Source organism: Sinocyclocheilus rhinocerous, unplaced genomic scaffold (assembly GCF_001515625.1).
Source record: "Sinocyclocheilus rhinocerous isolate Xijiao unplaced genomic scaffold, SAMN03320098_v1.1 scaffold1158, whole genome shotgun sequence".
Taxonomy (NCBI): Eukaryota; Metazoa; Chordata; class Actinopteri; order Cypriniformes; family Cyprinidae; genus Sinocyclocheilus; species Sinocyclocheilus rhinocerous.
In genome coordinates this window covers 386928-409791 of record NW_015632473.1, presented here as the reverse complement: position 1 = coordinate 409791, position 22864 = coordinate 386928, and the positions used below count along the sequence as shown (strand labels likewise).

General features: G+C 35.1%; 2 protein-coding genes across 4 annotated transcripts in view; one reads left to right on the top strand and one right to left on the bottom strand.

The window, feature by feature from the left end:
- The window catches only part of LOC107742542 (rho GTPase-activating protein 10-like), a 60796-nt gene extending 53447 nt beyond the window's left edge, over positions 1 to 7349 (top strand). The window contains exons 21-23 of one of the 3 annotated variants that reach the window (XM_016555555.1): positions 1611 to 1715; positions 4645 to 4736; positions 6189 to 7349. In XM_016555555.1, the coding sequence (XP_016411041.1) occupies positions 1611 to 1715; positions 4645 to 4736; positions 6189 to 6277 (286 nt within the window). In that variant the 3' untranslated portion in view covers positions 6278 to 7349. Of the gene's footprint in view, positions 1 to 1610; positions 1716 to 4644; positions 4737 to 6073 lie in introns of all 3 variants that reach the window. The other 2 variants (XM_016555557.1, XM_016555556.1) reach the window with 2 other exon arrangements.
- An 8287-nt stretch (positions 7350 to 15636) lies between these two features.
- Positions 15637 to 22864, bottom strand: part of LOC107742541 (mineralocorticoid receptor-like) — an 84494-nt gene continuing 77266 nt past the window's right edge. The window contains exons 8-9 of the mRNA XM_016555554.1: positions 18975 to 19132; positions 15637 to 17327 (exon numbers count right to left, since the gene is read on the bottom strand). Of these exons, the coding sequence (XP_016411040.1) occupies positions 17172 to 17327; positions 18975 to 19132 (314 nt within the window). The 3' untranslated portion in view covers positions 15637 to 17171. The remainder of the gene's footprint in view (positions 17328 to 18974; positions 19133 to 22864) is intronic.

Genomic DNA, 22864 nt, shown 5'->3' with positions numbered 1-22864 from the left:
AATAAACAAGACAATTGAAGTGAAAATCTGAAGTTTTTTTGATCATACTTTATTTTAAGGTCCAATTCTCGCCACACCATTAACTTTGACTTTTGCCTCAATAAACTCTTAATTTGCTGCCTATTAATAGTTAAGGTAGTTGTTAAGTGTAGGTATTGGGAAGGATTAGGGATGTAGAATATGGTCATGCAGAATATGTGCTTTATAAGTACTAATAAACTGTTAATAATAAGTCTAATAAGCAACTAGTGAGTTTAACTAGTGAGAATTGGTCCCTATACTAAAGTGTTACCTTTTTTTTAAAGCAAGGATGCATTAAATTGATCAAATGTTACAGTAAAGATGTTTATAATGTTGCAGAATTTTTTATATAAATAAATGTTGTTCTTTTGAGCTTTCTTTTTATCAAAGAATCATGAAAAATGTGTTTACGTAGAAATATTTAGCAGCATAGCAGCAGAAATATTTAGCATATTTATTTAACTGTTTTCAAACTGTTTAAAATTAAATATCAATTTTAAAATAATATTATAATTATATAAAAAAAGATATAATTATAATTTTAAAAATCAGGTTTGCCATCGAAGGAATAAACACAACTTTAAAATCAAATCAAATAGAAAATAGATTTTTTAAATTTTAATAATATTTCACAATATCAGTGTTTTTACTGTATTTTTATCAAATAAATGCAGCCTCTGTGTGTATAAGAGACTTACAGAAACATTTGAAAAAATCTTACAGACCCCAGACTTATGGATTTAAGAATTCAAGATTTATGTATTTTAATTGCATATATAAAATATAAAATATCCATCTATTTGGATTACACAGTTTTAAGAATGAGATTTAATAGCACTCCTAAAGCAATCATGTTTTAAATATACAATAAGCAGGTTTATATATTTATCATCAATAAATTTGAATTAGCTAAATCTTGTCTGTTGCTTCATTTCATACTTTTTAAATGATTAAATTACTGATAATAACTGATTCGAAGAAATTTGAATAAATATGTTTTGAAAATATTATTTTAATAAACTCAAATGGATGCAAATACTCTTTTATGGCATGATTAATTTTTATGAGTGGCAGTATTATCATTTAATGTTGACTTCAGCAGTTCGTCTCCTGCATTTCCCGGTCCTGCTGTCGGCTATTTCTGATCTAAAGTGCTCATTTGCATTATTTGCATTTTCTAAATCCTTCAGATTCCTAGGGACGTTGGGCAGTTTTCCTCATAACCTTCAGTTCTCTCTCCCTATCTGAGATTGTGAGACTGTCTGAGCAGCACAGCCGCTCTAAGAGGAATAATGATGAAGGCGTTTGTGTGTGAGGAATGCTGCAGAGTGTGTCTGTTTTTTAACTCTTCTTTGTTGTCTCTGTTGTGTATTTATGTGTTTGATGTTCACAAATGGATGATTTACTTCTTCAAAAAGTAGCATATAAGCATAAAATTATGCAGTTTGTGGAATTTAACTAAATGTATCACAACAATCCTTCATGAGCTGCATTTTTTTCCACTCACTGACAGTATTTCTAAAATTGCCGTCTTTTACTCTATGAGGATGGTACAGTATAAATTCTTTGTGGCATTTTTTGTTCTGCAGGATATGTACTGCCACAGCTTCATGGATGAATTCTGCCTCCCCTGCCTCAGTTTCACCGGTGAAACCTGGATCAGTAGGAACTGAGAAGAATAAACCTGAGGAATGGTAAGATGTAAACACACTTGTCCCTGAGGAACATGTATTATACGCTCATCCACTCCTCCTTTCCATAGCATGTAATTAATTTGTTCCAATCTGCTAATTTAAGTAAGTTTGGCCGGTTTTGGCTCAACCTTTCCCGCACACACTCTCTCACTGTCTCATTGATTCTTTCACTTGCACTCCAAGTCTCACTTAAGCTCTCAGCCTCAGGCTATTAACTCAATCACACATGCATTCACTCACTCGCAAAGTCTTCATCTGTCATTGTTTAGCCTCCGACTCGCACACTCACCAACTTTTCCTTCACTCCTACACGCCGACACAACTCTGCTCTCACTCTCTCTCTGTCATCTCTACTTTCTCAGCTCTATTTCTGACTCTACACCTGTACACACACACACACACACACACACACACACACACACATTTCCTCTCAGTCTCACACTTTCCAGGCAGGGGCCATTGCAATGATCTATAGTACTGATCCAGACACAAAGATGCATTAACTTTCCATCCTATAAAATGAGTGATGCCCAGTTGCAGGTGATCAGACTCATTCAATTTAAAGGCTTTCAATCTGTTAAAAAGCCGTTGGCAAAAAATTACTGACTTTCAGGAATGACGTCTTTCTTATGTTGCAGTTGTAAAGAGCACATTTTCGTTAGAACTCCTGCAGTAACTTGCTGGGTGTCTGCCTGGGTCGTGTATTAACTTTAGGACACGTTGTTATGAGACAATATATAAAACATTCAGCAGACTTGCAGGTATTGAATGGTGTTAAGCATTAGTGAAGAGAGTCTAGAGTACATTGTTGCTGTATTCTCAGTAACCAGACACTGGTTCTGTTAAAATCATGCAAATTCATAAAATCTTTGAGAAGTCATTGGAATGGACTATTAAAGATTTTTGTCATTCTGAATTATAATTATAATCATGGAATTATTCATTTAAAATAATTGATTTAAAGGTCATGGGAATTAATAAAATGTTTGAAAGGTAATAAAAATAATGTGAATTTAAAGGATTTTATTGATTCCTTTGATTTCCAGTTAATTTTAAAGGTTTCATTAATTACAATGACTTTTTAAATACATTTTGAAGTCACAAATTAAAATCTTTGACAACTATATGCAAATTCTGATTATTATTATTATTATTATTATTTATCTTGAAATATCAGTTTTAAAATTATTCTCATCTAACGTTAATACATTTTTGAGGTCACACATTAAAATCTTTAAGGCAACTAAATGTAAATTCTAGGGATGCACCGAAATGAAAATTCTTGGCTGAAGGTTCTTTGCATTTTTTCCTCATATATTTTGCCAATTTTTTCACCATTGCATAAATTAAATAGCCAAAATGTGCTTTTTACTGTTTTGTCTAGCTTTTCAAAGAAAAAATAAATTACAATACAACAGTTTACAAATATTTACTTAACACTGAACATTTTTTAACATTCTAGCTAGGGCTGGGTATCGATTCAGACACGTTAATCAGATCTTGTTTTAAATGTGTGCTGAAATAAATACTGGAAAAGATCGATTCGCGGCTTTTGAGAATCTATATCGAATCGACATCATTTTTTTTTTTAAACGATTAATCGGAAAAATGATTTTTTTTGCCCAGCCCTAATTCTAGCAGACATTATACCAACAAAGCACAATTTAACTTAAAATTAATAAGTTAGTAAAATAATATTTTTGGGCCATTTTGAGACCCCCTTCTTGAATCAGTTATGTATTTTTACTGTACAAATAAATGCAGCCTTGCTGAGCAGAAGAGACTTCTTTTAAAACATTAGAAAATATTACAGATTCCAATTTGAACACTATGTGTGAGTGTTATAATACATGTATTAATAGAGCTGTTGTAATTATTATTATCATTATTATTGTCTTACTTTTCTTACTTTACTGAGCTCGTGCAGTGTTGTTTGAATACATGCAATCCGTGTGTGTATTAGAAAGCATAACTTTCTGCAGTTTATTTACTAATTGTTTAAGGCCATTTCGCAATTACAGTAACCAGCAACAACCACCCTTCCTCTTCTCATCGGAGACATGCGATACAGTGCTAAGCAGTCTCGCTCTCGGTGCTTGTAATGATTTTTGCGTCTTTCACGGACACTTTTAAATGCTTCCACACTGTTGACATGTTTGCTGCTTTAGTGCGCACCTCTATTTGATCGCGTCACGTCATTGTTCAGTACAATTTATTTGGCCTTTTCGCTTATTTGGCCAAACACCGAAAGAGATTTTTTTGCTATTTTCGGCCGAATAATTCTGGTTTGCCGAACATTCGGTGCATCCCTAGTAAATTCCATTAATTATTATTATTATTATTATTATTTACCTTAACATATCAGTTTTAAAATCATTCTGATGGTACACTAACTTATAGTCTTGGAAATTAATACTAATCTTTAAAACTTCATCAAAATCATGAAAATTGATCAAATCTTAAAGTCATTTGAAATTATGTGATTGACTTGAAATTGCGCTTTGTTAATACAATACAAGATTATTAAAATATGTATGCAGTGAGTATGAATGTTTGGGTAAGTCATGGAAAAATCCATTGAAATTCATTGGTCAAAAAGTGTTCAAACGGTTTTGTGCTTTGTAAACGTAGTCCAAATCCACTCCAGAGGAACTTTGAGTAATAAATGGCAGGATATGACTGAATGCTGCCAAAGCTTACTTGAAAATTTCTCTCTTTTTTGAATCATATCTACTCTTTGATGGCTATCTTCTTTCTCTTACTTCAACACTCTGCTCTAGGATTTTTACGGACAGACGTTAATCACGCAGACTGCTTTCATTGATAACTTCGACTGAGTCCACTTTACAGCTATATGGAAAGTCGTGTCCTAATCCCCCACCCTCCCGAATAGCGAGAGGCCCACTAACTGATTGCCTCCATTTTTCAGTGTCACCCTCATGAAAGCAAAGGCTGTGTACCCCTGTGAGGCTGAACACGATTCTGAACTCTCTTTCCAGGTTGGCGCAATCTTCCATGACGGTAAGTGTTAACGTTATCACTGCCACAGGCACTCACCCGAATCCGCAGACATATTGGATTTGGCGGGTCCTACAAGCACAAAAAAACCCCATCAAAATCTGATTTTATATCAGCATAGGTGGAGGGAGTGAAGTGGGGCAGGGGTGTAACATCCCCTAAAATCAATTCACAAAGAGCGAGACAGATAAAATAACACAAGGAAATGAGGGCCGTAACCACTATCTCAGCTCTTGTTTTCTGAAGCCATTATCTCATCAACTTCAGATGAAACATTTCAGAACTCTTGCTGAATTGGACTTACAATAAAAATGATTTTGAGCCAACTTAAAATGTAAATTTTAGTTTATTGGCACCCCAAATAATGGGTCGTTTTACTTTGTGTATGGAAAACGTGCTTGGAAAAAAATGAATATACAAGAATAACCAGATAAATAATATCTGTAATCCTCAATTCTATGAAATTATCTAAACCAGCAAAATCATCACCTGGCATGTAATGCTGACATGAAAAAAAAAAAAGAAAATAAATCAATAGAAATGCTAGAAAGCCAAAATAATAAATGAATAAAGTTTTGGGATGTAAAATATTGCTAGGCATTTATATGCATGTTTGCTACTATATGAGAATAGAAATTAGATGGAATTTTAGATTCTGTACATTCTTTCTGCCTCTAGTCAGTTTGCATAATTATCGTAAATGTGATTTCATATATGATTTTTATTTTTTTGCCATCTGCATGTTTCTTTGTTCATCATTTTCATGTTTTTCACCATTTTTCTGTCTTTCGCCTGGACGTCATTCACCTTTCATCATTCATCAAGGTGTTCTAATGCATGACATTTATTGAAATGACAGGTTGTCCTCTGTCATTCAACAAAATCATAGTAACTACCTGCACAGGCATCCCGCTGTTTGCTCATACAGGCCAGCACGTTACCGATAAATGGTTCAGAATGCTCTGCCTTATGTCTAAGACAAATGTTCAGCATCCTCAGTATGCAGTGATAATTAACATTCACAGTTTTTATTATCCTCAGCACAGACATAAACCCTAACATACGTAATTCCTCAGTGCTGCTCTTGCATTAATTCATTGCTGCTCTCATCTAAAAAATTACTTTTCACCCATTATTCACAAATCTCCCACCTCTTGTGTTTGCTTATTAAACACTTTGGCTAATTTAATAATTCTTTCAGCTCTGTTTAACACACTTTGAACCCATTCTGCTTATTTTTCTCCCAAAATGAACACAGAAAATGCAGAAAAAGTCATCAGGGATTGGCTATAGTTCTTCAAACTTTCCTAACGCATACCCATATAATTTACATTCATCAGCCATGCTAACGATCCACATTAAATCCGATGAGGACTTCTTGCTTGTCTGACATGCAGTGTGACAGAAGAGCTGCAGTAAGACTTTTACCTGTGTGTCCATGGTTTTGCTCTGCAGTGACACTCTCCAGGGAGCCCGGATGGCTGGAGGGTGTGCTGGAGGGAAAGCGAGGACTCATCCCTGAAAACTATGTGCAGATACTGTAACTCCGAAAAGAACTATCCTCACACTTCTCTTTATATACATGGTATCCATGGTCTCGGCGGCTCTTTCACAATGGCACTGCTTGTCGTTCCTCCATCCTTCTCCACACTGAGAAAAATATATATATACTGTATCCAAAAACACAGATATTGCAAGCACAGGAGTTAAGTTCAAGTATAACCTAAGATGTGCTGTATACATACAAAGAGACTGCACTTTTAGAAATGTAAATATAAATTTGTGTGGGAAAATATGCATCCGTCATTGTGACGTGTTGTCCTCTTTTTCTTTTTTTAATTGCATGTCATAATTTTAGCCAAGTAGTTTGGGTTATTTAGCATTTGTATACTCAATACTCAAAGATACCTTGAGTATCTTTGTATTTAATATTATCAAGTTGCATTTAATTGGGCATGTGATGATGTATAGTAAAACGTGTAACCTTATGACAGTGCAGTGAACATTGTCAGTTTTGTGTCTTGGTTCATTGGAACACTAGAGCAACGCTTATTAGACATAAATTTAGTGCTTGTCGGTTATTGATATTGAAATTGGTATGCGATTATTAAATCTTTTGCATTGATTAAAACTGATGCTGTGCCTTAAATTTATTACGCATGGCATGTGGGACGCTGTTCAATAACTCGAACAGAGCAACTTTTTTTGCTATTCTGTATATAGGTTTTAACGTCTTTTCAAAGAACAGAGACCGATAAATAAAAAAGTAACCCATACAATGACGTCAAATTAAATATTGCCAAGTCTTACATCTGTGTTGTATACATAGAATTATTTTCGTGCAAAGCAACTTAAAAGCCATGCACTTTCCCTCTTTAAAGTTTTAAAGTTTACCACATAGTTTTTGCAGAAACCTTAAAAATGGCAGGACTTCACTGATGTTTAATGAGACCATTTTCATTTTTCTAAGAGCCCTTGTTCCACGGGTTCATATTTGTGACTGAGCGTATCTGCGGTGATTTCAGACAGTGATTTATGACCTCTGCAAAGGTCTTGGCATTGATATAATTTTTTTGATGTTGATCAATGTTAAATAAATAAAGTGTTTTATTCTTATATCTTACTCTTCATTTTTATTTATATGCCAAAGTAAGTGTCTATAAATAATGGAAGCCATATGCTGCAGGGTGCTGTGGACCACTAATGTGCTTTACTGGGAAATAAACTAAAACATTTGTGATATGACTGTTGTTTAATGAAAAATAAAATAACGTTGTGTGTAATTTTCTTAATGTCGATTAACTTAATTGTGTGGATGTGCTCCCATCAAGGTCAAAAAGACACTAAGGCTTCTGCTGAATAACTTTAGCTTGTCTAATAATTCAAAACTCCATTACCTAATTAGTATAACCCATAAATGTCTGCATTTCTTTAATAGCAATCTTGACCATACTGTATGAGTGATAAACAATAGCCACTTTCACACATGAAACCCGTTAAATTACAGTAAAATTGCTGGCTATCTCTTTTGGTAAATGTACCACATCTGTTGTTCGCACATGCAGTGGCTTTTCATTATTTATCCGTATTGCTGCCATTCACACATCTGTGCCAAAATACCATAAAAAACTCACTGATGCCATTTTCTAGAAATTCGTAAAAATAAAAAAAAAACAAGCTCTTTTATTTCAGTTAAGGTTTGTTGTGTTTCGCTACCACATTAATTTACAAAATATCTTCATGGAACATGATCTTTACTTAATATCCTAATGATTTTTGGCATAAAATAAAAATCTATAATTTTGTTATATACAATGTTTTTTTGGCTATTGCTAAAAATATACCCCAGCGACTTACGACTGGTTTTGTGGTCCAGGGACACATTTAGATTTGTTAGAGCTTTGTAATTGGCTCAAACTCTTAGTAAGCATTTTGATGGTTTATTGTAATTTCATTGTCCAAATGTAAGCAGCATTGTGTTATTAGTACCTGTCATTTCGACAAAACCGGATTTCTGTTGTATGTAAATGAACTGTTGTCTATTGCATACATTGCATTTAGAGCATAGTGGCTTATTCTCTCCCACACACTTCTAGCCCTGGAGCTGCTCTGCAGCTTTAACATTGAACCTCTCCCCCTTTAAGTGGATTAAATCCTCATTTCCTAGCAGATTTGGACTGCCTCCTCATATACTGGGCTTGAACTGGAGCACACGGCAGTCTAGGTCCTTACCGTGCACTGGATGGAGTGCTTGAAAACAAACAATTTGCATCAAAATAGACTATTTTGTTGGAGCCACAGCACAGCGATTAGCACACACTGTTTGGCACAACTGGGTCGGGTTTAGGTTATTTCCTGTTTTCTGTTCCCATTTCCTTTCATGACCCCATCATACACACATGATAAGTGCACATTTCTTGCAGCATGACTGCAGTTTGTTCAACTGCGGTTAAAGGGATTTTCGTGGTTCCTGATCCTGTCAACATAAAATGTCATTCGCAAACCATTTTACTTCAGTAATGTGGTATATTTCTCAGTAAAATGGGATATTTAAAAATAAAGACTGTCATCATTTACTCATCCTGATATTGTTCCAAATCTGTATGACTTTCTTTCTTCTGCAGAGCACAGAAGATATTTGAAAGAATGTTTCTGGGTTTTGCCCATGCAAGGAAACTCAATGGGGTCCAAAACAACAATGGAGCCATTTGACTTTGAATGTATGCAAAAAAATTGTCATTTTTTTAAAAGATCTTATTTTGTGTTCCCCATAATAAAGTCAGAAGTACGAGTGTGCGTACATGATGACAATTTAAATTTTGGGGTAAAAAACAAAATCACTTTCAAGTAAAGTCAGTTGACTTGGTGGCCATATTTACAAAAACTTTGAACAGCTATTTCGGCATGCAAGACCAACTCCTATCTATCTGAATGGGGAGTCTGGTTGCCTATTTAAGCTAACATTTAAATAACATTTCAAATCAACAATAAAACTTTGTTTTTATGAGACCAGAGCTTCTAACTGCAGCTACAGTGGTGCAGTGAATTAACCAATTGGCAATTTTTAATTTTTAATTTTATGTATGTATTTACTTATTTAATTTATTTAAAGTTATGTTATGCTATTTTGATTTTATTTATTTGTTGTTTTTATTTAATTTCATTTTTATTTTACTTTAATTTTTATTGTATTTTTTTTTATTTTTTTTTTTATTTACCGGAACTGCATTACTAGCGCTGTCCTGGAGCCGCTATATTGCAGGTTGCACTTTTCACTGTATATATATACCTTACATATTTTTGGTAAACTATCCCTTCAAATATCCTGTTTATACATGCAGTAATTTTCACCAATTGGAATGAACCCTCTGATTTCAGATGTGAAGCATCCTGTTTGTATGAACCCTAATTCTGATTCACATATTCATTTACATGTGCATATTTAAAAGAAAGTTGACATTTGTGTCAGAAGAGCTTTTTAGCAAATACAGTATTCATGTGTAAACACATGTAGCACAGTAGTGCACATGTGCGCAAAGAATTTTTGAATGTGATTATAAAATTAGTCAGAATAAGCTTTTACAAATATCATTCAAACTGAACTCAAATTTGGATAGATTAAGGTGTTTACATGAAGCTTTTTCAGTCCGATTGAGCCATCAGTCTGATTATAAACCGCTTATTTAGGTGCATGTAAATGTAGTTATTGAGAAATACAAGACATTACTTAACCTAAGTAAAATGAGTTTAGTTTTTGGGTTAACCATCACTTTGAGAAAATTACTTTAGGAACTGATTGAATTCTGAAGAAAAAAAAGTGGTCTGTTTATGCCAGGTAGTAAGAGGGGGGAGGGGTTTAAAAGATAGTTCTTGTTTGCATCACCCAAAATGGCAAGTTATTATGCGCAGGTGGAGTATGTTATATTTTCGTAAAAGATTACCAGTTCAATTTGCCTTTCACATAATGTGCACCGAATCACTTGCAGTAAGACCAGGAATGCATAAATAATAAACAGGGTAATTTCTTGAATTTTGATTTTTTGGACAATTGAAGTAAGTCACAGCCTCTGTCTAATTAGCTTACAAAGCACCTCCGGACTGTGCGGTGTGCGTGTTATCACACTTCAGTGCACTGTACACATCATTAGCGTGCAAATGTCTTCCAGACTGCTGTGAGATGTGTGTCCCTGAATGCGTGTGTTTGAGTGCCACGTATTACATAATTACCATGACATGGCGGAGTCACAGACATCCAATAACTAATAGAGCAGATGATAGGAAGAGACATGGGAGAGGGCTTACATAATCAAATGAGCCCGAGCTAATGAGATGGGCAAACTCACCCTCCTGCCATCCCACTGCTTCATCTCACTTTCTCACCCTCTGGCTTGCTTTTTCTCTCCCTCTGTGGATCCCTTTCACTTCAGTTTAACCCCAAAGTTCCCATCTGCCCCCCCCCCCCATTTTTTTAACACCAAATCACCATTTGCATTGTCTCTTGTTCCTATGTCTCACTGCCTGAAAGAGTGAGACGGCGCAATGCAGAACTGCATCTGATCTCAGAAGAAGATGCTACTGTGTACTTTGGTTTTTCCACCAAACTCTGAATGTTTTCATTTCGTTTCCTCCGGCGCACTCAGTTTGCGGTCAGCATATCCGTCCTCCTTGTTTTGTACAGTGCACTTTCTTTATGCTCTAAGGCAAGACACCACAGGCAAAAACATTTGAAGGTGTTGTTTCAGGCTATATATAGGCCTATATAATTACTATGAAGGTAGAATGACGTCAAAAAGATTTGCATACGCAGGGTAAGAGTTGTGGAAGTGTAACGTTACATAAGACTGTAAGCGTAAATTAAATTTGCAAACAACAGTTTAAAGAACTGCAAAACGGATTGACTGCATAGAACCAATCTGTATGTGTACAAAACTAACTGTTGCAAATGTCTAAATGACTTGTTGTGCATGTAGGGCAAAAAGTTCCCGAAATAAACCGATATGTACAACACTTCCACAACTCTTACCCTGCGTATGCAAATCTTTTTGACGTCATTCTACCTTCATAAATTACATAATGCCCCCTTTACACATTTAACCAACATTTTTAAAAATGTGCAGGTAAACTAAAGAAATAAATAAAATTGCAATTCTAAATGTAATCAATCAACTGGGAAAGTAAGGGAACATCTATTTGTTACTTTTTGCCGTAAGAATACTCACTTCATGCTGAGTATTTTGCGCTGCATGCAGCTACGTACTGTATGAAATATAAACAAACTGTTACGTACTATATCTCGGATGAATGCGACCGAGAAGGTGGGACAGTGAAAAACAAAACAGAAAAGGATTGAGTGTCTGTGAGCAGAGAATCTGGGGCACAGAAGCCACCATGTGTGAAGCCACAGCCCTGAAATCTGCCTGATCCAATAGATTCTGTTTATCTGGCAGGACTACACAGTTTGCACTATTGGCAATCTGGGAGAGATTTGGAGTGGGCTGCGGATTTGCGCAAAAGAGCAAAAGTAATACTGTCTACTCTCACAGTCTGGCAAACAAGCACATTTTTTTAGATCGGGCTTCTAACGAGGTTAATGGCAAATTTTCGCTCTGGAGACGTGGAGGTGTTACATTGTTAATGCTTATGTTCTTTGTCAGAAGATCTCGCTCTCTGGTGCTGTTTTCCAAGGATTTTTCCGTCACTGCTAGACCAGTAAATGCAGACGAGACTTGCTGTTTTCTTCACATATTACCATAATCACTTCCTCATTCAAGCTCATTTCCCCTGGAGAAATATAATTTGTCAAAACTAAAATCTGCCAGAGGTTTAAATTATGACTTTTGTCACTCAAACCTACTCTCCTCTTTTCTTTTAGTGTGCATTCTTCTCTCTCTCTCTTTCTGTTTTCCATTGGGCTTTGCCACATACTGTATCCAGGTTTTTTTTTTTCTTATCCATTCCTTTTCTTCCTACTGCTGCTGTTTCTTTCCATTCACTCAGCGCCCACTCAGATGTCTGCAGCATCCTATGATTCAATTCACTGTCTTCCTAATGCTGTCCACTACAGTTGACCCCTAAATCTCTAAAACATCTACAGTATGAGCAGTAACGCTTTAAAATAAGGTTCAGTTTATTAGCATAGGTGGGTATAAGTTAGATATAATTAGCTAACAATGAACAATACTTTGTCATTTATTAACCTAGAGTAAAGACAACATGAAATAAAAAAAATCTCCTTATCTTGCTTCTAAACACTTACAGTATTGTAAACGATTCATCCATGCATATGTTTTTTTTTTTTTCCATTTCCTTTTCCATTCATCTCATAATTATTAATCAGAATTTCAACTCAGTATTTCATTACTTCTATCTGGTGACACAGATTGAACTTTAGTCCACACATCCCTGCAAACTCACATTGATTTCTGCCTCCATCAAACCAACAACCAACGGATAGAACTGAGTTCCAGCCCTACATTTGTTTTTCTCTGTCAATGATATAGGGAAATAGAAACAATATGAAATTAAAGATCTGTTGCTTTTTCAGTTTTATTGCAACTATGTTAGTTTAATGAATATGTTTTTCTTCATTGTTATTTCATATTAATTCAAAATACAAAAATATTATAGCGATAGAATTTTTAAAATTTTAACATTAATTGCTCACCCTCATGTAATTTCAAACCCGTTAGACCATCGTTCATCTTCGGATCAGGGTCAGAAAGCTCTCGGATTTCATCAAAAAAATCCTAATTTGTGTTCTGAAGATGAACGAAGGTTTTACGGGTTTGGAATGACATGAGGGTGAGTAATTAATGACAGAATTTTATGTGTGAACTAACCCTTTAATTTATACACAGCAACTAAAAATCTATCAGTATAGAAATTAAAATGACCCTACATTAATGAATGCTGTAAAAGTGTTGTTTATTCTTAGTTCATGTTAACAAATCGAACTTTTAGTGTAAAACACTTTACAATAAGCTCATTAGTTGACTCGCTAGATGATTTTTTCAGACAGATTTTATTTACATAGTTGTTTGAAAAGGAAGTCGACGTTAATGGTCCTGCAGATCATCCGAGAAAATCCACTGTATTTGAAAGTTTCGGTGGGAGTTGCACTTAAAAATGAACACAAAAGCAATACAAGGGGCATGTAGTCTGTGAACTGTCCTTAAGTTAACCCAGAACAAATCACCAAACTCGACTGTTAAATGAAAAAAAAAAAAACAGCGTATTTCATCACTACATTCAAATACACTTGCTAATGTACTTGAAATACTAGTAGTTTTAGTGAAATATTAGTAGATGTTCTCCAGACCAAAAAAAAAAAAAACATTAAATGTCTGTTGTATAAATTGCGATTTACAGCAGAAGTAACACCAGTTTCTGATCTTTCATTTTTTATGAATTGTCTTTAATGGCAAAAGAAATAGTGCACAGTAATTAATTGTTAACAGGTTTATTGGAATCCCTTGATGTTTCTGCAAACACACTTATGGCAAGATCTGCATCAAGATATACAGTTTAGAGGAACTATTTGCATCTGTCTTTTGCTTATGTTGAATATTTCTGTACTGAGGAGATTTGCTAAACAAGTATTGTACAAAGCACTGATTTTTAAAAAGGGGGGAAAAAATCAAAATATGAACAGGAAATGCTCTTTTATCACAAAAGAGATATGGCTTTTTCACTTTAAACAATGTATAGCACACAGATTCAGATTAATCCCCAAAAAAGAAAAATCAATATCCATTAACACAAGGGTGTTAATGTGCAAACATAACATGTGATCTGTGGGTTTTCACTATAGTAAGCTGTATTTTATTCTGGTTCAACATACTCTGGTTACCTTTACCATGCTTTGCCCTTATTCTGCACAAAGGTGCTGCTTGGTGGTAATGTGATTTGTACAAATGCATAGTTTTACATGTTATTAGACTCCCCAAAAACGCATCTAAAAAGTCATATGCAGACTGTCAAAGCTGAAGTAACAAGCAACTCAAAAGTGTGGATTCACACCAACTTTCAGTATTTCAAGCTTCATCATTTGGTGATGGAGAAACGCAAATTGCAAACATGCTGCAACAAGCATGGCAATCTATATTCTCTTAAGTTGCTGATGGACATCTGAATTCATATCAGACAGTTCCGGTTCAATTTTGCTCCCTGTCCTAGTTTTGTCTTTAGGTTTTTCTTACATAAAGGTTGAATTTGATAAAAAAAAATTCCATATATTTTTCATATTCTGTATAAATAAAAATAAAGAGCATTGTTGGTTCACAAGACAATAACTTGTGAAGCACTGAAAAAGAAAAAAATCAGTGTTTTTTGTGCTTGGTTTGACTTTTATTTATATATTTAAAAAAAAAAGAAATCTAAAATATTTGGCAACCACAAGTACTTTTCATTTCAGCTTAATATAGCTAACCTCTGATATGAGCACTGCGTTGTGTTTTTATTAGATTTGTAGGCAAAGCAAAGAGGAAAAAAAAAAAAAAGACAATTAGTTCACATTACTACAGAGCAAAATGACAAGTTTTAAGTTAGTGACATTCAGGGAGTAAACAAGTCTCTCTTGCTGTGAAAAGTAAAGATCAATTAAATGTATATCCATCATGCTCTCTGGCTCTTGCTCTGGATTCTGATTGATGGGCAGTCAGTAACTGTTAGAAGGGAAATGTGTGAACTTCATCCCAACGTCTGACAAATATTTAATATAGAAATGTTCCATACAACGCAACATAATAATTCACTGATTTATTTACAATAGATACTGTAAAATGGTAACTTTTGTGAGAAAAAAGGCACAAGTTTCCCTTCTTAAATACACTGTAAACATCTTTTCAAAAAGCATGCATAAACATTTCACTTTACAAAGGATCTCATATACTCTTTTTAGACAAATTACTAATATACTGTGCCCAGCAAAATAGAATCTCTCAAAAATACTTCACATGCATCCTATGAACCTTTTAACATTTCTTCTCATTTATAGATCTGTGTATTTAAAAACGGGAAAGGTTGGAAAAAGAGACTACTGCAAATACCTAGTTTTAGGTCCATCAAAAACTTTCAACGTACAGTGTATTGACAGGTAGGTGAAATGGGTTTTGCTTGGGTACCACAGATTGATTGGATTATTCTATTCGAATTAGGTTTTTTTGTCCTCCAACAGTCTTTTACCACCAGCCAGCTACATCAAAAAAGCAAACATCAAAAGTTCTTGGACCTTTCCATTTCACAAATGTCCCAACCTGACCCCCACCCCACCCCCCAAAGCACATTACATAACCAACACAATAGCAGAACATCTAATATCCCAATTATCACATTATGGTGTCTGTGCAAATGAAAATCAGCCAATAGGATCATTCTAATCCTATCAGAGAAAACCAACAATGCCCTCTCAAAAAGAAGTCAGCTATCCTGTGCCTTTAAGAAATTTGAGAGAAAAACAGAAAAGCAAATACACACACAAACCTTCATTGTCCTCAGACTCACAGCATTTGAGAACTAGCGGTACCTCTTTTGATTCCAATCAGTAGCACAGTGGGGTTATGAAACAGGAAAAAGTGGTCCAAATTCCTTTTTAAGATACAATTAACTCAAGTACTCTCAAGTCGACTGGTATTTCCCCAAATAGCCAAGTTTTAATTGCAAGGTTGCTGAAATCAAAAACTTCCTATGTACAACGTTTGAAAAAATATTCCTACAAGCAACAATTATAATCATACGATACACATATATTGTGTGTTTATGAGCAGGTTACTGTTGTTATTAGTCCGTGTAACCCTGTGTGTTTCTTACAATAGACTACTACGTGGACTACAGCTGTTATTGTTGTTTACTAATATGAAAGCTGTATGCTTCAGAAAAGCGGTATCTAACTGTACACGTGCTGCTACTGAAAATCATCTACTATTTACGTTAAGAAAACAGAAGCACCTTGTTAGAAAATGGCTTCTAGCTGGATTGTTTCTTGGAAACGCAAAAACTTCACAATCATATAAAATGCTTTTCTTGTGTGGAACTGTAAATTAGTACTGTATTTTCCTTAACGTCAAAAGGGAGCTGGTTTAGTAACAGCTTAGGTACAATTTACGAAATTTGCTACAGTCCAAGCGCGCACACAAAATGTGGCATGTGTGTTTGCATGAGCTCAATTTTTTACAAGACGAGCCATAATATTTGCTGTATTGCAAAGTTGCATGTTTTTTTTTCTCTGCCCGATCCAATAGCATTTTTTTCGGAGCTGCCATTTTTTCAGCTTATCAATCATCAGGCCACCGCAGCACTGAATCAGCATGGCCTATGTAAACACTTCAAGTCATCAAAATACACATGTATGCCATTTTTGCAGATAAATTTAAATTTAATTCTTTCTACAATTATTCAGAACAGCTATATCGTAGCCCTTGGAGTATCTTATTTCCTCTTTGCAAACACCCCAATTTAATCAATATTTCCATGTTAACCAGCAATAAAAAGCAGTTTTTTATTACTGAATCTTACCTGTAATTTTTTAATCTGAGCGGCAGATTGTAGGAGAGTTACATACAAACGCAATGGTATTTACTGGCAGATTGACAGGTCAAGGATATGTCTAGTATGTGGGCCCATATTTCTGTGTGTGACTGTGCACTATATCTTTACCAAAGAATATGGCTTCATATCCATATAGAACACTGTCAGCATTGTCTTTGGGGGTAAGGAAAGCACTGTCACATGAAATATGAGTTCTTCTCTGTTGGCTGGGTACAGAGATCGCTCTTTGCCTTCCCGCACTACGCAAGCCTTATATGGCTTTAAACCAAGCCTCTCGTTACGCCTTGCTTTGTGCATAGCGGGCTTGCTCTTGTTCGCTCTCTGAGGGCTGAGTGTCCTCTGCTTTTCCTCTCATGTGATCCTTCATTTTTCCCTCCTTTTGCAAGCTTTCAGTCATTTCTTGTGAAAGAAGAGGGTGTGTGTTAGGCCTGACTCCACCTTTGGTATTTGGTCGCTGATAATTTCCACCAGCATCTCGGGGAACTCGACCTTCAGAGCCTGGGATTCACGGAAAGTGTAGAAACAAAAGTCCAATAGGCTCCCTACGAGCTGTAAAGAGAGAGGGAGACGAGACTTCTGTCAAGGGAACTGTCAGATTTAATTCAAACTGACAGTGCTTATCATTAAAGAGACGTTCTGGTGAAACATGAGTCTGGGTAAACATGTATTGATGAATTAGCAAAGAAAAACTGCAGAGCGGCCGAGCTCATTTATGGATGCTCTGTCTCACTGACCAAAGCGGAAAAGCTTTTAGGCAGAACTTGAACTTGTTTTCTCTTGATCTTACAAATTAATAAATCAACACTGCTGTCAAGTGTTCTTCACCCCCAAGTGCAATTCAAAAACGTCTTTTCCAGTACTTTTGTGTGCTATTACAAAATGTTGAGCTGGCAGCAATGCAAAAAGTGATTAGCAATGAACAGCTCTCAGAAATAAACCGAGGTTCTAATCTCTCAGTGGCAACATGAAGGATGGCAGTTTTTCATTTGAATGCACACTTGATATTATAACTCTTTAATAATCTACAATGGTAATTATTTTAACATCTGCTGATCTGAAATATTGGTTTTTTTATTGGTTTTCAGCTTCTAACCACATGAGCAATTGTGAGCTACTTCTAATGAATTAATATTAAATATTTATTAAATAAATATCAGCTAATTCTGATTTGTTTCTAGACAAATATTTGAGCTACTTGATCTAAACCAGAATACATTAAAGTATATAGGTGTCAATTTTTTAGTCAGGAAAGTGCTTGCACTTATAACAGATATTATAGAAATAAAGCAGACGATTTCTACTATATGAAACAAAGTCTATAAACTCCTATTACTCCTGTCCCTGACATTTTTATCAAACAGACATCCAGGGACCACAGGGGTGTTAACTTAAGATATTAAATATGCTTAACACAAAAGTTGATCTGGACACAAATCATGAGATTAATCACAACCTATTTTATTCTACTAAATAACAATAAGAAAAAAGTAAATATCTTACGTTAATGGTAGGTTAAAAAAAAACTTAATACAAAATATTTTCAGGATAATGATTTAATAATGTCTTTTGGCTTTAGTGCAATGACAATAAAAAGCCCATTATTTAATTTTGGCATTTTTCCCTTATAATTAATATTTTTCACACACTGTATAAACATTTTTATACACAGAAAAATACAGCCACCTTTACATTTAGAGGCCCTCTTCTTTAAAAAAAAATTGGGAAATCATCTTCAAATCATCTGTCTTGTGTTCAACTCAAGAAGATTAAAACCGATTTGCTTCAGCATTACTTAAAATCAAGCTTACAATAATTGACAGATATTATGAAAATTAGATATTTCGGTAAAACTTTAGTATCCTTCTTACCATTATTATTGCTTATTAGCATGCCTATTATTATCATATTGGCTGTTTATTAGTACTTATAAAGCACATATTCTGCATGACCATATTCTACATCCCTAATCCTACCCAATACCTAAACTTAACAACTACTTACTAACTATTAATAAGCAGCAAATTAGGAGTTTATTGAGGCAAAAGTCGTAGTTAATGGCAAGAATTGGACCTTAAAATAAAGTGTGACCCAAGAGACCCATGAACTGAATGAGAACACTCTGGATAATTAGAGCAGAACTGTATCTGTCTTTGATCTATCGACTGAGGTCAATAACAGGGGAATGTTTCGACTTACTTCATGCATTGCGTCCAAAAGCTTGGTGAGCTGGAAAAAGCGCTGCCATGTCTGGCCGGAATTGTTAGTGGCTTTCCCAACTGAGCGACGGAGCTCCTTGATGTAATTCACCCGCATTTCCTCAAATGCCCCTTGATTCTTCAGACCATCTTTGGGCACTGTCAACAACAAAAAAACAGTGTCACTTTGTTACAATAGCTACTCGCTCTATAGTGAGTAAAACAACACTATTTTCTTTAATTTGCATCTATCTATCTATCTATCTATCTATGTCTGTCTGTCTGTCTGTTTATTCATCCTTCCATCTAATCTGTCTGCCTCACAGTCTACCTTATCAGGTGATTAATGTTCCCTTGTGTGAAGTTATTCAGGATTAACTCTATCAAAGTACTGAAAACTACTTTTACTTTTGGCAGATGTGAGATAAAAGCTCATTCAGGTTGGAGGGAGTAATTCTCTCCTATCCTGTAGGACAAGTGCACTCATGGCCTACAGCCAACCTTGTGAAATGTCATTCAGCTTCTAGACAGCTGAATAAGAAACGGCTCATTCTCACGCTTGCTCTGTCCATTGCTCGACAACATACAAATAACATATATTCTGATGAAATTAGTAATTTTGGTGCATCCCACTGACTGGATAATTTATAATCAAGTTACAATCAAGTTTCAACAAACAAATTCTTAGCACGAAACTAGCGAACTATTTTGTTAACTACCAAATTACAATAAGTCCTTCAGGATGTTTAAAGCTCTCTACTCTGTGGGTTGAATGAAAAGCCGTTCTTCACCTCTGTTCATTGGCAGGTGTGTGTTAAACCCGCGGTCACTTCCCCCTGTTTTCTTCTCTCCCACTGACCCACATCCAGCCTCATTAGCCACAGGCTGCCATTTAGAGCCCCAGTGAATAAAAAGCGGGGCGATTATGCCACGCTAATCGTGTCTTGTCATTAGAAATAGATTATTTTGCCTGTGGAATCTGTCATTTTGTGACAGGAAGAGTCGGTTAAAGAGCTATTTAGTCAAATTAAGCTCAATCAACAGCAATTGTGGCATTATGTTGATTAAAAAAATTATTTTGACTCGTACCTCATATTCGAAAGAAAGAAAGAAAGAATTATTAATATATTAATTATTAAGGTTATGCTGAGGTAATTATTATTAATAATTACAATGTAAATAAATGGGGCCATTTTGGAGGATTTCAAATCAGAAATGTGAAGCCTGTAATTTTATAAAAGGTCTTACATAAATTAGCCTGTTAAAAAGTATTTTTTTATTCATTTTTATTATTTTGAGTTCTTAAGTTGTTCTCAAAATTTTTCCCTAAAAGCAAAAATCACGGTCATAGTGATACACTTAAAATTGAATTAAATGGTGCAATTTTGTGGAGATTTTAAAAGCACAACTGTGAAACTTATTATAAAGCACTCATATTAATACTCCTGTTAAAACCTGCATATTATTTGAACTCGTGCATGTGATCCGCTCCGTGCTATCGTGTCTCTGGACCGGAGCAGAGTGTTTGTGCGGTGCGTGGTTAGCGTGACACAGCGCGAAACCAGACTTCTTAATGCTACACTATTGAAACTACTACTACTATTGAGTGTTTTAATGTTTATGGTTTGGCCAAAGGTTTTTCACATTCAAAATAAATGATTGTTGCAATCAGCATTTACATGTCACAAGTTCTGTTGGCTGAGCCTATAACTTCTACTGAACCTGGAATAGTCCTTTAAGCCCACTTAAAATTGTGATTTTGTCATTTAAAAGCTTAAACATTTTGCCTGTCCTATCACTTTAAAATTAATGCCATTTAATTTTATATTTTGTTATATAATGCAAAGACATTACATAACAAAATTAGGTGTCCAAATACTTTTATGAAAGTAAATGTAAGACTTGGCTCAACAAAATATATCTGTCCACCATAAAGTATTTAACACTAATAACAAAATACTGTCAAACTGACACCTTGAATTGTACAGACCTATATCTTTTTGCACAATAGCAGTGTCTGTGGGAACATTTCTTTCCTTGTGTCTGAGTCTACCACAAGCAAAAAGGGGAAAAAAAGAGGTTAAATAATGGAATTTTGAAAAAAGTAAAAAAACGAGAGGGAATTTGGTTTAGTGACTCACTCTTTAGCAGGTCAACACTACCATCGCAAATAAGGTCATGTGAGAGCCTGCAGGGCTTCTGAAACCTTAGCCAAGGTCAAAGAGGAATAACAGTCTCTCTCTCGCTCTCTCTTCATGCTAAAACTACAGTGGCCCTGGAGCCCCACAGTAGAGGGCATGACACAATAGCTTTAGCAAAGCAGAAAAGGCTGATAACACATCAAAACGAATCAAAAAAGCATTCTGAACCAGCTGCATTATAAAAAACATCAAGCAGTAACTGTACCATAAGATAACATGCCAACACAACAGCATTAATACATAGAAACACAACATTTGCATATAAAGTAGATCATAACAAAGCGCTGTAGTCCACTATTATCTGTGTAATGGGTTGGTTTACCCGTGAAAAACAAACCGGTTTATTTATATAACAAAACAGCTCTTCCCAGCGTATCTCATATCAGCAATGACACACATAAGCCCACATCACAGATGTAGTCAGCGAAAGACATCAAATTAGTTTATATGTTGATTTTGTATCAGGAAACCTTTTTTTTTCTTCTTCTTCTGTTTTAAAGAATCGCTCCATCAAAACCTTCAGCTTTTAAAAAATTTACCATCCCTGACTACTCGGCCTACACTTCCCCTGTTCTTTCTCCTTGCATGAAGCTCTCTTTTTGGAGAGAAAAACACCAGCTCTTGGAGCTGTGCCCATCTCCTGACTGGATTTTATTAAGTACAGCAGGGCTCTCTGGAAAGGCTCCAGAGGATCAGCAAGTGGTTGTGGATCCCAAAACCTATCCTGTATGAGAATTCAGAACTCAAACTTCAGTCTCATATGCTGTAAGCCCAGGGGTGCGTTGGCTGTGCCTGTCTGCCTGAACTGAGTGCATGTACTGCTCTTGTATATGGGAGCTAAACTGAACTACAGTAGCATCTGAAAGAAATATTATATTATATTATATTATATTATATTTCATTTATTATTTATATTTATTTATTTATATTATATTTAGGGCTGTCAAATCGATTAATCGCATCCAAAAATGTGTGTTTACATAATATATGTGTATGTACTGTTTAAATATGTATATATGACACACATACATGCATGTTTTTAAGATATATATATATTTATATTGCTATATAATGTAAATCATATATATATATATACAGTGCACGCACATATCATTTAAACAGAAACTTTTATTTTAGATGAGAGTAATTGTGATTAATCGATTTGATAGCCCTATATTAATTGTATTTATTATATTATATTATATGATATTTTATTATATTTATCATATTTATTATATTATATTATAACCTTAATCTATTACACTCCTTTATTTTTCTGAGTAAATAAATACCAATAATATCAGAAATAATGACAATCTTAATTGGATTATTATATTATTAATTAATAATAATTATACTTACAATGTACATTATTGTCAATTATAGTAATATGTATGGGACACTTGTATTAAAGGGGTCATATGATGCGATTTCAATTTTTTCTTTCTGTTTGGAGTGTTACAAGCTCTTGGTGCATAAAGAAGATCTGTAAAGTTGCAAAGACTAAAGTCTCAAATCCAAAGAGATATCTTCGTCATGCCTGGAGCTGATCCGTGCTGGTCGCTGAGGAAATACATCAACTTCGCCGGCCTCCGCTCACTCAAGCCGGACTCCGCTCACTCTAGCCCGCCGGCTGTTCCTCACTCTAGGCCTCCGGCCGCCGCTCACTCTAGCCCGCCGGCCGTTCCTC